We start from the raw sequence: 16,869 nt of genomic DNA on the forward strand, positions 1-16,869 counted from the left end.
CCGGACCATTTTGCTGGTAAATGACCAGAGGTCTTTTTACACTTTGGCACTGCGCTGCTTTAACTGGTAATTGCGCGGTCATGCAATGTTGTACCCAAACAAAATTTGCGTCCTTTTCTTCCCACAAATAGAGCTTTCTTTTGATGGTATTTGATTGCCTCTGCGATTTTTATTTTTTGCGATATAAACGTAAAAAGACCGCAAATTTTGAAAAAAAATGATATTTTCTACTTTTTGTTATTAGAAAAATCCAATAAACTCAATTTTAGTCATACATTTAGGCCAAAATGTATTCAGCCACATGTCTTTGGTAAAAAAAAAGTCAATAATTGTATATTTATTGGTTTGCGCAAAAGTTGTCACATCTACAAACTAAGGTACGTTTTCTGGAATTTACGCAGCTTTTAGTTTACGACTGCCTATCTCATTTCTTGAGGTGCTAAAATGGCAGGGCAGTACAAAACCCCCCCAAATGACCCCATTTTGGAAAGTAGACCCCCTAAGGAAATTGATAAGAGGCATGTTGAGCCCATTGAATATTTTATTTTTTTGCCTCAAGCGATTGAATAATGACAAAAAAAAAATTTTTTTTTTTTTTTTACACAAAGTTGTCACTAAATGATATATTGCTCACACATGCTATGGGCGTATGTGAAATGACACCCCAAAATAAATTCTGCTGCTTCTCCTGAGTACGGGGATACCACATATGTGGGACTTTTTGGGAGCCTAGCCGCGTACGGGGCCCCGAAAACCAAGCACCGCCTTCAGGCTTTCTAAGGGCGTAAATTTTTGAGTTCACTTCTCACTACCTATTACAGTTTTGAAGGCCATAAAATGCCAAGATGGCACAAAACCCCCACAAATGACCCCATTTTAGAAAGTAGACACCCCAAGCTATTTGCTGAGAGGCATGTTGAGTTCATGGAATATTTTATATTTTGCCACAAGTTGCGGGAAAATTACAAACTTTTTTTTTTTTTTTTTTTTTTTCACAAAGTTGTCACTAAATGATATATTGCTCACACATGCCATGGGCATATGTGAAATGACACCCCAAAATAAATTCTGCTGCTTCTCCTGAGTACGGGGATACCACATATGTGGGACTTTTTGGGAGCCTAGCCGCGTACGGGGCCCCGAAAACCAAGCACCGCCTTCAGGCTTTCTAAGGGCGTAAATATTTGACTTCACTCCTCACTACCTATTACAGTTTTGAAGGCCATAAAATGCCAAGATGGCACAAAACCCCCACAAATGACCCCATTTTAGAAAGTAGACACCCCAAGCTATTTGCTGAGAGGCATGTTGAGTCCATGGAATATTTTATATTTTGCCACAAGTTGCGGGAAAATTACAAACTTTTTTTTTTTTTTTTTTTTTTTTTTCACAAAGTTGTCACTAAATGATATATTGCTCACGCATGCCATGGGCATATGTGAAATGACACCCCAAAATAAATTCTGCTGCTTCTCCTGAGTACGGGGATACCACATATGTGGGACTTTTTGGGAGCCTAGCCGCGTACGGGGCCCCGAAAACCAAGCACCGCCTTCAGGCTTTCTAAGGGCGTTACAGTTTTGAAGGCCATAAAATGCCAAGATGGCACAAACCCCCCCCAAATGACCCCATTTTGGAAAGTAGACACCCCTAAATTTAGGGGTACACTAGTGAGACTAGGTAATAAATGGCGGGTGCCCTGAAACTATAAAAAAATAACTAACCAACCAGCGTCACCTGTAACAGTTATATGGTGATCACTGGTGAAAGGGTTAACTAGGGGGCAATCAGGGGGCTTTATGCGGTAGTATATGGGGGTCCCTGGCGCTATAAAAAGCTGCGGCGAACCTAAATACCTACTTGCCTAACTAGCGTCACCTGTGACACTAATACAGCGATCAGAAAAACGATCGCTTATTAGGCTGGGTTCACACTGGAGCGATGCGGGAACGCCACGAATGCGCGGCGGGTTCCCGCATCGCATGCCTCCCGGCGGCAGTTCACACTGCCCTATGCGAACTGCTGGGAGTGTCAGTGAAATGTTACTGACACCCCCAGATCAGTTCGCATATCGCAGTGCGATCTGCAAACTCGGATCGCATGGTGTGAACACCCATGCGATCCGATTCTGCTGCGGGCCAAAAAAAGGGTCCCGTGCGAATTTGCGGCGGGTGCGGCGGGTGTGGCGGGTGCGGCGAATGGCTGAACTCGAATCGCACAGAGATCGGATGTGATTTGCACTGCAGTGCGAATCACATCCGTTCTCAAACCGCTGCAATCTGAACCCAGCCTTAGTGACACTGGCGACGGGGGGTGATCACGGGGTTAAACCTTTATTGGGGGGGTTAGGGGGGTACCTTAGAACTAAAGGGGGCTAACCCTAACTGCCCTAACAGTTATTAGTCACAAATGACACCCGCCGGGTGATCAGGGGGTTAAACCTTTATTAGGTAATAAATGGCGGGTGCCCTGAAACTATAAAAAAATAACTAACCAACCAGCGTCACCTGTAACAGTTATATGGTGATCACTGGTGAAAGGGTTAACTAGGGGGCAATCAGGGGGCTTTATGCGGTAGTATATGGGGGTCCCTGGCGCTATAAAAAGCTGCGGCGAACCTAAATACCTACCTGCCTAACTAGCGTCACCTGGGACACTAATACGGCGATCAGAAAAATGATCGCTTATTAGGCTGGGTTCACACTGGAGCGATGCGGAAACGCCGCGAATCCGCGGCGGGTTCCCGCATCGCATGCCTCCCGGCGGCAGTTCACACTGCCCTATGCGAACTGCTGGGAGTGTCAGTGAAATGTTACTGACACCCCCAGATCAGTTCGCATATCGCAGTGCGATCTGCAAACTCGGATCGCATGGTGTGAACACCCATGCGATCCGATTCTGCTGCGGGCCAAAAAAAGGGTCCCGTGCGAATTTGCGGCGGGTGCGGCGGGTGTGGCGGGTGCGGCGGGTGCGGCGAATGGCTGAACTCGAATCGCACAGAGATCGGATGTGATTTGCACTGCAGTGCGGTGCGAATCACATTCGTTCTCATAAACCGCTGCAATGTGAACCCAGCCTTAGTGACACTGGCGACGGGGGGTGATCACGGGGTTAAACCTTTATTGGGGGGGTTAGGGGGGTACATTAGAACTAAAGGGGGCTAACTCTAACTGCCCTAACAGTTATTACAGTCACAAATGACACCAATGCAAAAAAAAAAAAAAAAAAAAAAAAAAATGACATTGGTGTCACTGTGACTGGGGGGCAGGGGTAATTGGGGGGGTGATCGGGGGGTAAAGGGGGGGTGTGAGTGTGCCTGGCATGTTCTACTGTGTGTGGGATGTGTTGGTGCAACTCACTGATCCGCTCTCCTCCGTGTCGGAACGAAAAATACCGACACGGAGGAGAGAATACATCACTTCCTCTCCTGTGTTTACATTACAGGAGAGGAAGTGATGTCACCGGGGATTTCTATTCGTCGGGAGCGATCGCGAGGGGGTGGCCATGAATGAATGGCCGTCCCCTCGTCCGGGATCGCTCCCGAACGAAAACCGACCGCCGCAGGCACCGGGCGGGGGCCCGATCGGGCCCCCGACCCGCGGGAGGCAAATCACGTACATGTACGTGCTTATGCCTGCCCGTGCCATTCTGCCGACGTACATCGGCGTTAGGCGGTCGGCAAGTGGTTAAAGTGGTTGTAAAAGTTTAAGGTTTTTTTTTTTACCTTCATGCATTCTATGCAAGGTAAAAAATCTTCTCTGTGCAGCAGCCCCCCTAATACTTACCTGAGCCCCATCTTCCTCCAGTGCTGTGTTGGTGAGCCTGGGCACTCCATCACCTTTTGCTCCCACTGCTGTCAATCACAGCCAATGAGGAGAGAGAGGGGCAGGGCCATGCCACATCTGTGTGTCAATGGAATTGGGAGCAAGCACGCAGCAGTGCCCCCATAGCAAGCTGTTTGCTCTGGGAGCACTTGACAAGAGGGAGGGGCAAGGAGCCCCAACGGGGGACCTGAGAAGCTCTGAGAGCACTCGGCAGGAGGGAGGGGCCAGGAGCGCCAACAGGGGACCTGAGAAGAGGAGGATTGGGGCTGCTCTGTATAAAACCACTGCACAGAGCATGTAAGTATAACCTGTTTGTTGTTTTAAAGTGATTGTAAAGATGTTTGTATTTAAAAAAAAAAAAAAAAAAGTTATGGTATACTTGCCTGCTCTGTGCAAGGGTTTTGCACAGAGCAGCCCCAATCCTCCTCCTTCTGGGGTGCCACAGCGGTGCTCCTGGACCCTCCTCTTCAAGTGCCCCCACGGAGAGCTGCTTTCCCTGGGGGCACCTGTGGTGGTGTGCTCAGAAGTCCTGCTGCTGTGTCCATTCACACAGACAGCAGGACTCGGCCCTGCCCTCACGTCGCTGAATTTTGATTGACATCAGCTGGAGCCAATGGCCCCTGCTGCTATCAATCTATCCAGTGAGGACCGAGACATCGGCTGGAGACGTGCTCAGGTGAGATAAAGGGGGGTGCTCTGGTTTTTCATCTTAAAGCATAGAATACATCAAGGTGAAAAACCTGGAGACTTTACAACAGGGGTGCCCAACCAGTGGCCCGGGGGCCACATGTGGCCCGTGGAGCCCTCTGATGTGGCCCGCGACCTCCTGCTCTGGGATAGAATAGAAATAAGACTGTTATTAAAGGTCAGTTTATTACTAAATCACAGTGTATATATGGGCATATCTTTTCTGCAGTGGTTACTGGGTTGCTTTCAAACTGATCCGCAGGTGCAGAGCACTTTACCTGTGGGTTGCCTGCACTGAGCCATAGACTTCTATTATTACCTGTGAGTTTGAGCTTTTTGAAAGTGCACGAAATCTGCAGAATATAATAGAAGTCTATTGCAAACTGCAGGAAAGCCAAAGGTACACTGCGTAGCACATGTGGTATGGGTAAACCACAGCGCATCAGTGTGAAAGCAGCCTGGGATCCCTTTCACACAGTCAGTCCGACCAATTGGACCCCCATTTACCTCTAAGTAGTGGCAGACATAAACAGACTATTGTTCTACCTCCAATACGATCCGCTAAAAAATATCGTGGGCTGCGTCCGTGTCCGCTCTGCAAATGCAGAGTAGACATGGACATGCCACCCACCCGCTCCACTCATTGTGGCCCGTGAACGGTTACCAAGTCGCTTAAGTGGCCCTCGCTCTTCAAAAGGTTGGGCATCCCTGCTTTACAACCACTTTAATGTAAAAAAAAATCCAGCCTTTATCACTTCAGTTCACCTTTTTAAAAATAAGTTGTGAATGCACAACTTTTTGCAGATAAAAAAAAATGTGCAATTATTATTAGGAGCCTGCAAAGCATTGCAACCACAATCGGCAGATCAGGGGCGCAATGCAGGACTCATGCAGACTGTCAGTGTAAGCTGTCTGCTCGTACCTCTTATGGGCAGGCAGTTGCACACTGACCAGAAGCATCAATGAACTACCACAGCGCTCAACAGCATCCTGGTAGTTCATTCACAAGCCAAGGGCAGCAAGGGCTGTTGGTACTTGTTGTTCTCCCATTGACAGAACTATGTGAATGAATGCATCAGACAGGCGGGCGGAGCCCCACACAGTCTGTTTTTTTTTTTTATATTTTTTTGTGATCGGGAAGAATATCCCTGGCACACTGTCACTACAGGCAGAGGATTGGGGAGCCGCTGCAGCAGTGGGAGCAGTTGCTTTTTCCCAAAGGTGAACGTTTCTATTAAATCCCATCAGAGAGAGCTTTTAATGACTGGGCTTTAGGCTGAAGTTTAATCTGCTTATATTTTGCTTTCCCTGGTTCCCGCTTTCCCCTCATCTACATGCTAATGACACTTTTACATAAAACCTTTTATTCTCCTTTGGCTGAAAGCGCTGTCCAGGAGTCGGTTGTCTGCTGGTTTTCCAGCATGCGCGTCCGACCGAAGCTGGCCAAATGGCCGTCTTTTGTGGAGAGACCAACATACATACGGGCCAAATGTTGGCTGTGGTTTTTTTAACTTTTTTTTTTTACCAGCTGTTGTCTCACAACATTCGGACCATGTGTACCTGGCTTAAAATACTTTTTTTAGGAGTACAAACAAATGGCCATTGGCCTTTGCAGCAAGGAGCACATGGAAGGGCGACACATTCAAGATAAAAAATTCCCAGCTCAACTTATCGACCAGCCTCCTAACCAACCTAATTATCCTGTCTAATGGTATGCATGAAAAACAGGGGTTTTGTTTGCACACATTTGCAAATACATGTGTAAGCTACAGAACCCCGTCAAGGGACCCCACTTTTTTAATCTGCACTCCTAAGTCTAAATTTTGAGAGCCTCCCCAGTGGAAGCACAACTATTATAAAAGATGGGCAGAGGGCAGGTGAGCCTGGAGGGAGTTCAACCCTCCTTAAAGGCACAGGAGCGCACTGGACACATAGCACAATGGCGGCAGAGGTGTCCTGTGCATCCCCTCACCTTTTTTTAAGTTCTGGCGCTGTCTTCACAGGGTCTTTGCTTCCTTGTGCAATGCAGGCAGATCGTGGCTGGCATGGTGCTTTAAGACCCTGCATGTCATTATCCCCTCCCCCATCCTGCTGGACGTATAGTAAAATGACATCCTATGTGGTTGCCCCAGTGTCACCACGACCACGGGGGGTGCACAACCCCGATCTTGGAGCTGATGACGCAGCTTTTTACCCATGTGATCGGCTGTATCCAATCACAGCTGATCACATGTAAACATGGAAGTGCCATCTGGCACTAACAGAATGAGAGGAGAGGAGCCAATCAGCGGCATCTCCTCGCAGGGGACACCTGTACAGATAATCAGGGCACTGATTATTAGTGCAGTGCCCATCATTGCCATCAATCATTGCCACGTATCAGTTCCCATCAGTGCCCATCAGTGAAGGAGAGAAATTACTTATTTACAAAATTTACTGATTGAAACTAAGAAATTCTTTTTATTTTTTTGCTAAAAAAACAAAACAAAAAAAACTAGTGGTTATTAAACACCACCAAAAGAGCTCTATTTGTGTGAAAAAGTTTTTTATAAAGATTTTCATTTGGGTATACAGTGTTGCATGACTGTGCAATTGTCATTTAAAATGTGACAAAGTTGAAGATTGACCTGGGCAGGAAAGGGGCATGGTAATATGAAAGAGGACCTGTTGTCTAAAAATCATGACATAGGTGACCTTTTGTCCCCTATGTGATGGAGGGGGGGAGGGGAGTTGCACCCAAGCAAATAAAATCCCCACCCCAAAAATTTGAGTCCCCTCACATATACATACGAACGTAAATGCACACGCCAGGGGTGCCTACGCGTGAAAATGTCAATCGCGATATACATGTTACATATTGCCGCGCACACCGGAGTTAGAGCAATAATTCTAGCACAGGATCTCCTACAAACTCTGAAGTCCAGACAGTGACAGCTGGTTCTAAAGATCCATTTTATAGTAGCATCTCATTACACTGGGACATGTGCTGCTTAAATGTACTTCCAGAGGCAGAGGAAGAATAGTATATCCTGGCTGTACATAGTCATGGCATCATCCTTGCACCAGGGGCAGGCCTCTGATGACATAATGTTATGAGACAATCCCCTGTAATCTAGTACACTCTGCCCAGGCTTCAGGCCAAAGTCCTGTACATGCCACTCAGTCTGCAGAATCTCATGCGTGTGCCAGAACCTATAGAGTTGAGACAACAGGAACCCAAATGACTGACTGGCATAGCTTTGGACATCTGCATTCACACATTACTGACAGTGACTGATCTCCTGGATGTCCTACAGCTTCTTAAAGCATCAGTCTAATCAAAAGTAAGATTCATTATAGAAATTAAATTTTAACCTTTTGAGCCTATTGCAGTGTAAATGTTTCATGCAATCCTAAAGGGTGGCTAAACCCAAGAACACAAAATGCAGCATATTGCATCTTACAGTCCTTAGAATTGGTAGCTGCATTCGTTTTATTTGTTCACACTAAGAACCTTTTCAGCAAGTACAGGAAAAAGCCTGTTGATCTTGCCAGAAATGCAATGTCACTACCTGTGAGCTGTGCTGGAAAGAATATCTTCCTTCCTAGCCATCTTCTGTAAGCAACCAATTGAGAGTTGACGATCATGGTTCCCTTCATACAGTGGGAGAGTAAGCATAGCCACCAAGGGAATGGAAGTATAGCACAACCACATGAAAATAAAGCCTGCTTTAATGCCAGGTGCGTGGTGTGCCACTACTTATATTGGCATGGGGCGGGGTCACCAGGGGCACACCTCTTATGATGTCACTGCCCATCAAGCCCCGGACGATGATCTCATAAGGGGTGTGACCGACAGATGACATCACCCGGTGATCCCGCCCCATGTCAATATAAGTAGTGGCACACCTCACACCCAGCATTAGAGCTGGAGAGAGCGTCGATTCAACATCGGAAGAAGAACATAGGGAGAAGACAGCTGGGAAGACCCAGCAAAAGAGGGAGAAGATGAACGGGAAGACCCGGACAGCAGAGAAGACAATGGACAGAGGGAGAAGAACCGGAGAGGGCTAAAAGACATCAGCAGAGAGTGGAGAAGAACTGGCACTGGCAGAAGACATCAGTGAAGGAGGCAGAAGAGCCGGAGAGGGCAGAAGAAATCAGAAGAGCCGACGGAGCTGCCTTAATAAATGACTATAAAAACCTGTGTACTGTGTTTTGTTTTTATTTTTTTTATAGGTGAATGGGGGTACAATGTACCTTCTGTACCCCATACTCATTCACATAGACAAGACAAGCATTCCCCCCCCCCGACCACAGACCCCAACAACCAAAGGCCAGGGTTGTCAGGGAAGAGGCCCTTGTCCCCATGTCCAACAAGGGCATGCAGCCTGGTATGATTCGGGGGGGGGGGCGCCCTCGCTTATCCCCACCCCCTTTTCTGACCTGCTGGGCTGTGTGCTCGGATAACGGTCTGGTATGGATCTTGGGGGGGGGGGGGGGGACCCCCCACGCTGTTTTTTTCCAGTGTGGGGGGTTCCCCTGAAAATTTTAATACTGGGGTTATGGCTGATAGCTGCACCCTGGTCTAACCACTTAGACACAATGACGTACATACAGCGCTTTGCAAAAGTATTCACCCCACCCCCTTGGTTTTTTACCTATTTTGTTACATTACAGCTTTTAGTTCAGTGTTTTTTTTGTTTTTTTTTATCTGAATTATATGTGATGGATCAGATCACAATCGTCTAAGTTATTGAAGTGAAATTAGAAAAAAATATTTTTCAGAAATAAAAAACGGATAATTGGCATGTGCGTATGTATTCACCCCCTTTTTGTTCTGAAGCCCATAAAAAGCTCTGTTGCGACCAATTACCTTCAGAAGTCACATAATTAGTGAAATGATGTCCACCTGTGTGCAATCTAAATGTCACATGATCTGTCATTACATATACACACCTTTTTAAAGGCCCCAGAGGCTGCAACACCCAAGCAAGAGGCACCACTAACCAAACACTGCCATGAAGAACAAGGAACTCTCCAAACAAGTAAGGGACAATGTTGTTGAGAAGTACAATTCAGGATTAGGTTATAAAAAAAAAAAAAAAAAAAATATCAAAATCTTTGATGATCCCTAGGCGCACCATCAAATCTATCATAACCAAATGGAAAGAACATGGCACAACAGCAAACCTGCCAAGAGACTGCCGCACACCAAAACCCATGGAATGGGTAAGGAGGGCATTAATCAGAGAGGAAGCACAGAGACCTAAGGTAATCCTGGAGGAGCTGCAGAGTTCCACAGCAGAGACTGCAGTATCTGTACATAGGATGAAAATAAGCCGTACGCTCCATAGAGTGCCCAGAAGAAAGACGTTACTTTCAGCAAAAAACAAAATGGCACGTTTTGAGTTTGCAAAAAGGCATGTGGGAGACTCCCAAAATGTATGGAGGAAGGTGCTCTGCTCTGATGAGACTAAAATTGAACTTTTTGGCCAACAAAGAAAACGCTATGTCTGGCGCAAACCCATCACATCACCCAAAGAACACCATCATGCTGTGGGGATGTTTTTCAGCAGTAGTGACTGGGAGACTGGTCAGAGTTGAGGGAAAGGTGGATGGTTCCAAATACAGGGATATTTTTGAGCAAAACCTGTACCAATCTGTGTGTGATTTGAGGCTAGGACGGAGGTTCAGCTTCCAGCAGGACAATGGCCCCAAACACACTGCTAAAGCAACACTTGAGTGGTTTAAGGGGAAACGTGTAAATGTGTTGGAATGGCCTAGACAAAGCCCAGACCTCAATCCAATAGAAAAACTGTGGTCAGACTTTAAAGATTGCTGTTCACAAGTGCAAACCATCCAACTTGAAGGAGCAGGAGCAATTTAGCAAGGAGGAATGGGCAAAAAACCCAGTGTTAAGATGTGGCAAGCTCATAGAGACTTATCCAAAGCGACTTGGAACTGTTATAGCCGCAAAAGGTGGATCTACAAAGTATTGACTTTGGGGGGGTGAATAGTTATGCACATTGACTTTTTCTGTTATTTTGTCCTATTTGCTGTTTGCTTCACAATTTAAAAAAAAAAAAAAAAAAAAAAATCTTCAAAGTTGTGAGCATGTTCTGTAAATTAAATGATGCAAATCCTCAAACCATCCATGTTAATTCCAGGTTGTGAGGCAGCAAAACATGAAAAATGCCAAGGGGTGGATACTTTTGCAAGGCACTGTATACGCGACTGTGCGTCCAGTGGTTAAAATGGAAATGAAAGGCAAAATGTAGTAGAGCTAGGGGAGGAGAAAACGCGTAGCACACTATTCCCAGTGAAAGTCTGAGAATTGACCACGTTAAGCTCTTATGCTTAATGCTGTCATTTTTTAATAGGAAAGCAGAGGGACTGTCAGGAACACCACAGATTTCACACAAAGGAACCAATACAAAGTGAAGAGGATACTTTTTCATACAAGCACATATGAGGAATGTGAAGTGTTGTGATAACATTATTTAACCCTTCCCTACCAAGAACAAAAAAAAATTGGCTTTACATCCACTTTTAGAGGATTTGTTTAATAAAATTATGACTGAGTAACAAGACTGATGAGGAGCAAGGTAGAGCGTAACAAGCAATCACTCTGGATCCACCACTATTGAGGAGATGTGAGTTGTGCCCGGTACTAGTCACCATCAGCTGCTCAAGAATAGGCAGATGTCCATCTCATTCTTGGCAAAATATCTGCCCATCTATAGCAACCCCAGCATTTGACCTGTCAGTGATATGCGCCGTCACTTTCATTTTCTCTAAAATCTACTGTACTTTGTGCGTTTTTTACCCTTCAGCAAATTTCCATTGTGCACAGAACCCATCCCTCTGAAACCTGACCTGTCTATCCAGTGGGCTGTTTGTTTGGGGAGTAGTCCTGGCAGGTTACTAACCAACACTGGGAGATCAGTTTATATGCCTTTATCTTGGAATCCGGTGCATTGTGTTCTGATGATACGCCCCTGTCAATATCTCTTGCCTTTATTTAAAGGAATACATCCAAGTTGCCTAGAAACATAGAAAATTATTGCAGAAAATAGAGTAAACTATTGAATTGGAGATGAGACCAAAAAGTGTGCGATTTACCTCCTGCCAATATTGGAAGTGAATTCTAATATTGGCAGGAGGTAAGTCTGCTTTTACTGTTGTGAACTTGTGGCTTAATTATTATCATTATTAGTAGTACTTGTATAGCACCGTCAATTTATGCAGAATATATATATATATATATATATATATATATATATATATATATATATATATATATATATATAAACTGTGTGTGTGATATTGAGAGAGATAGATATATCTATCATAAATTTCTTTATCGGACATCATGGGACACAGATATACTAATTACTATCTGGGTTATACGCTACCCATAGGTGAATGGACACTGGCACACCCAAAAGACAGGAAGTCCCCCCTCTATATAACCCCTCCTATACAGAAAGCACCTCCAGGTTTGTTTTTTTGCCATTGTCTGTAAGGTGGTGGTCACTGATGTGATACACATGCTCTTGGAGGTCTGGATGATTCTATTAAGAATCATGGACTTCAATCGGCTCCATTCGAAAAAGCTGTCAGCCAAAATGGATGGTACCCAAGCCTCATTGGAAGGAGAGAAGATTCCTCAAGGTTTGCCTGTAATGCAGCCTTTTGGCGCTGGACCCTGCGTAATGGAGCCCTGTGCAGTATTTGTTCTGACCAGGGTACTCGTTACTCTTCTCTGCAGTATCTCTGTATAGGCCTCATGCCTTGGCCTTCCAGACCGTCAACCACACAGTCTCCGTGGTTCTGCACTAATCGCTGAAACCTTTCTCACCTTTGACTGTTTCTCTTGCAGCTCCCTGCTGCTACATAATTACAGGATCGGCCTTTGACTGTCCCAGCATGAACAGTTCGGAGCAATGTGCTCCTAACGTTTCCCTTGCCCAAACTAAACCCTTCAGGAGTGTGGCGCCACTATCCTCTACTCTCAGCTCTTAAGTCCACTGCATGCCTGGCTCATTAGTGTGCCCGTTTTCTGGAAAACGTGGCCTAAAATACCAAAATAAACCTTGCCTCCCTACAAAGGTTATATGTCAAAAGTGATACATTAGCCTCAGTGGGCAGTAGAGGTTGGGGAACCTAACTGTTGAATGATGAGGCATGGGTCCCAATGTTGGAAGGGAGCAGGGCTCAGGCTCAGTTTGTAGGGAAAAGGGCTTGGGCCTAAGATCCAAGACGCCTCACAGGGATCAAGACTAACGTCCTGAGATATTTATGTGCTTGTATTTATGAAAACACCAGTTTTACACTGCTCAGCCTACCTAGGAAGCCTGCTTTGGAATATGGCTCATGCACAAAGAGACCAAGCAGAAAATCCATGTCTGGCTTATGACTCAACCTAAAGACACAAGTTACTCTGTAGGGTATCTCTGTGTATTTGCTGTTTTTTTGCATGGCTAAGACTGGAGATGTATGTTATGGTTGTCTCAGGCAGGCCAGCAATATAGAACAAGCACTTGTAGAGTCCCCGGTATGTGATTGTATTGCAAATAATGCTGAGGAGGGATATTGGTGCTGAATTTGGCATTCCATGTCAAGGCAACGTTTAGATCCGATCTAGTGTTTTGTGTTTGCGTCTGACTTTATGCTTTCCCTCTCTCACTATAGGAGCAGTGAGGCTGTGCAGCCTATCCTGTGGTAATCAGAACATCTGGGCATGTGACACCAGTGGAGTCGTTTACTTTCGCGTAGGAACCCAGCCACTAAATCCAAGCATGATGCTGCCAGCGTGGATCATGATTGAGCCACCCATACAGGTAACAAGCCTGGCCTCTGTGCCACCATCTGCCTCCAGTTAGTTAAGATATGTAAACGTTCATTAATACATAAAATTGTTGGGACTTTGTATGAGACAACAACTGCTACAGAGTTTGTATATCTCCATCCCTCAATCATAGAAAAAAAAGGGGGGGGAGGGGAATGGTGGGACTTTATATGAAGAACAACACCAAAACCAGATGAATCAATTGGTAGATATAAAATATTTAATAATGCACATGGATGCATGTGGTGACCATAAGTAACCTGTAGAAAATAATATAGTAATAAAATGCATACATATAAATGTACTTACACATGTAAGTGTTGGAAATGCATATATGTACATAACAACAGTTCTTACATAGTAAATATTTTTAAATGTAGCCCAAACGTGCATATAAACATGATTGATTGCACATATATAGAATCGATTCAAGGTTCTTCAAGGTAGTTGCATGGTAAACGCACGGTAGCTGTGACAATATATCGGTATATAGCTCTACGCACGTTTTGTGGCTAAATTTCACTCATCGGGAGAAAATGCAATCTAGGGATGTTGGAGACACTATAGGAAACAAAAAAGTGATTGTGCAGTGCAAGTAACAATTTGAAATTTAAATGGGTGATCTAAGGTGCATAGATAACCTGATGCACATCTAAATGTATCAAACTTAGAATAATTGTAAAGATATCAAACTAACAGTAAAATGTGCAATATTGAAATATTGATATCGGGTGATTAAACCAATGTATATCATACATATAAATGCAGTGATATCAGGCGATTAAACCAATATATACCACACACATAAAATGCAGTGAACAACTTATTATAAACAAAAGCAATAATAGAAAAAATGAATAAAGGAAAAAGTCCACTGAGTGAGAATGAGTGTTTGATGAAATGGAAATGTCCAAAAAAGAAATATCTTGGCACCCCAAATGGTAATTTTCAAGCCGCCACTAAACGTGCATGAAAAGGGGATGGAGCACTGTCTCCAATAACACTGAGGCTTACCGGAAAGTATGGATTCAGTAGGACATGCGCCCTATGAATCAAACAGACTTGTCAGTGATTCTTTACCAAAAATAGTCCCGGATGGATATAGGCTTTGATACAATTGGATAAAAAAATCTTCTCACAAGGACCACCGGTCACATATTTTTCACTATAGGAAACATAGTTTAGCATACAACGTGACATGGGTGGGGTCCTGTGGCTTTGTGGTGGCTATTCCACACCCTTGTGGAACACACACCAAGTCCGCTCCTTGCACCTTGATGTCACCATGCACATCTCTACACTATGCTTTATACTTTATACCAAGGATAATAATTGGTCTTCTATCTATCAATTTATCTGTGGTCTTTTGTGCTATTCTTCTTACCATCACTCATTCTATGGTGAGCTACTCACCATATACTATTTATATTTTATTAGACACCCCTAGATTGCATTTGCTCCTGATGAGTGGAATTTAGCCACCAAGCATGCGCAGAGCTATATACTGATATATTGTCACAGCTACCGTGCGTTTACCATATGACTACCTTGAATCAATTCTATATTTATCATATGTGAAATCAATAATGTTTATATGCAAGTTTGGGCTACATTTAGTACATTTAAAAATATTTGCTATGTAGGAACTTTTTATGTACATGCATGCATTTCCATCACTTAAGTGTGTGTACATTTCTATTATTATATTACTATATCATTATGTTATTTGCTACATGTTACCTATGGTCCCATCCATGTGCACCATTACATATTTGATAATATCTACCAATTGATTCATTTGGTTTTGGTGTTGTGCTTCCCACCATCCTCCCCCCCCCCCCTTTTTTTTTTATTTTTTTTTTTTTTTTTTTTTTTTTTTAGATATGGAAAATCTTTGCTACAGCATTGCAATAAAGCATAACTAGACCCAAAAACTAATATGTAATAAAATGCAGTTTTCCAGTTGTAGGCTATGGTGACTGCATTAGATTTCACTTTTTCAGGCTAAAAACATTTTTTGCAAGTACAGCTAATACCTGTTGCCAGAGATGCTGTGTGCTTGTCACTTCCCCTGAGCTTAAAGGACATTTTACTGTCACAATCTAGTGCTGTTGCGCTCTATAGATAGCGCATAATTGTAGTAGGTAGGTAGTGTATAATTCCTCTAAGTACAAATCGCACATTTTAGTGAGCAGCTACACAGTCTGTTTCAGAACACTTTATAAAATGATTGATATCAAGGGAACATGGGTATAAATGATGCAGTGAATATAATCAACAGTTTACCAGCAAACGACACCTCTATTGTCAGACTTTATAAAATGAATCACAAAACAGAATATTTACTGTTTGCATTTAGGTATTTGTAAATTATAAATTGTATACAAAGGAACACACTCTGTCAGCAGTATTGTGTTCAGATAGAGAAGCTGATTTTCAAAAGGAATAGAAACTGTTCACTTAGCAAAGTGAACACTCCCTTCTATAAATGAATGTTCATTTGGCTCGGTTAGTAAGGAGAACCGGTCTTCACCCTGAATACCAAATCATGTGCAAAGAAAACGTGCTTGTACATGATTGAAGTAAAAATCAATTCACTTCATTATTTTAAAGCGGCAGTAAATGCTGAAGAAGAGAGAAAACAAAACCCGGCAAGGCAAAGGCATCATGTGCTAGTAAGCATTATATACTAGCACATTGTGAAAGACTTACCTTGAAACTAAGCCCTCCAGTGTCGCCTCTGCAGAGGCTTTCATCTTCACTCGGTCTTCCTTTCACATTTGTGGACTGCAGCCGCTTGAAGGGCTAAGCTGCAGTGATGTCAGTCTTGCATGTGGGAGTATCGGCCTTGGTGCATGGGTATGCCGTTCCTTCAGAATGCATGTACCAGTGACATCACCGGCTGCTGCTGCCTGGAATATCTCCTAAACTGTGCATGTTTAGGAGATATTAACTTAACCAGTAGCTGACCAGCCGCCATCGTTCTACTGCGGCAGGTTGGCTCTCCTGGGCAAATCACCATAGCTGTACGTCAGCTGATTTTAAGGCCACTAGGGGGCACCTGACAGGGGCCAATGCGCGTGCCTGGTGGCCGTGATGTCCGCCGGGCACCTGCGATCGCTCCTGAGAGAGACGGAACAGAGATTTGTCAATGTAAATGGACATATCTCCATTCTGTTTCAGGGAGAAGAGACAGGTTTGCTGTTCATACTGGTTATGAACAGCGATATGTCTGCTCCAAGCAGTCCCATCCCCCCACAGTTAGAAACACTCCCTAGGACACATTTTAACCCCTTGATCGCCCCCTAGTGTTAATCTCTTCCCTGCCAGTGACGTTTACACAGTAATCAGTGGCTATTTTTAGCTCTGATCGCTGTATAAATGTCAATGGTCCCAAAAAAAGTGTCAAGTGTCCGATCAGTCCGCCGCAATGTCGCATTCCTGCTAAAAATCACAGATCACCGACATTACTAGTAGGAAAAAAAAATTGTAAAAATAACGTAAATATATCCCATATTTTTTAGA

General features: G+C 44.1%; 1 protein-coding gene across 1 annotated transcript in view; it reads left to right on the forward strand.

Moving 5' to 3' along the window:
- Positions 1-16,869, forward strand: part of TECPR2 (tectonin beta-propeller repeat containing 2) — a 127,834-nt gene that overhangs the window by 87,815 nt on the left and 23,150 nt on the right. Inside the window, exon 17 of the mRNA XM_077463702.1 lies at positions 13,188-13,336. Within this exon, the coding sequence (XP_077319828.1) occupies positions 13,188-13,336 (149 nt within the window). The remainder of the gene's footprint in view (positions 1-13,187; positions 13,337-16,869) is intronic.

This window comes from Lithobates pipiens, unplaced genomic scaffold (genome assembly GCF_037356315.1).
Source record: "Lithobates pipiens isolate NorthernLeopardFrog02 unplaced genomic scaffold, aLitPip1_a1.2 Scaffold_30, whole genome shotgun sequence".
In the NCBI taxonomy this organism is placed as follows: Eukaryota; Metazoa; Chordata; class Amphibia; order Anura; family Ranidae; genus Lithobates; species Lithobates pipiens.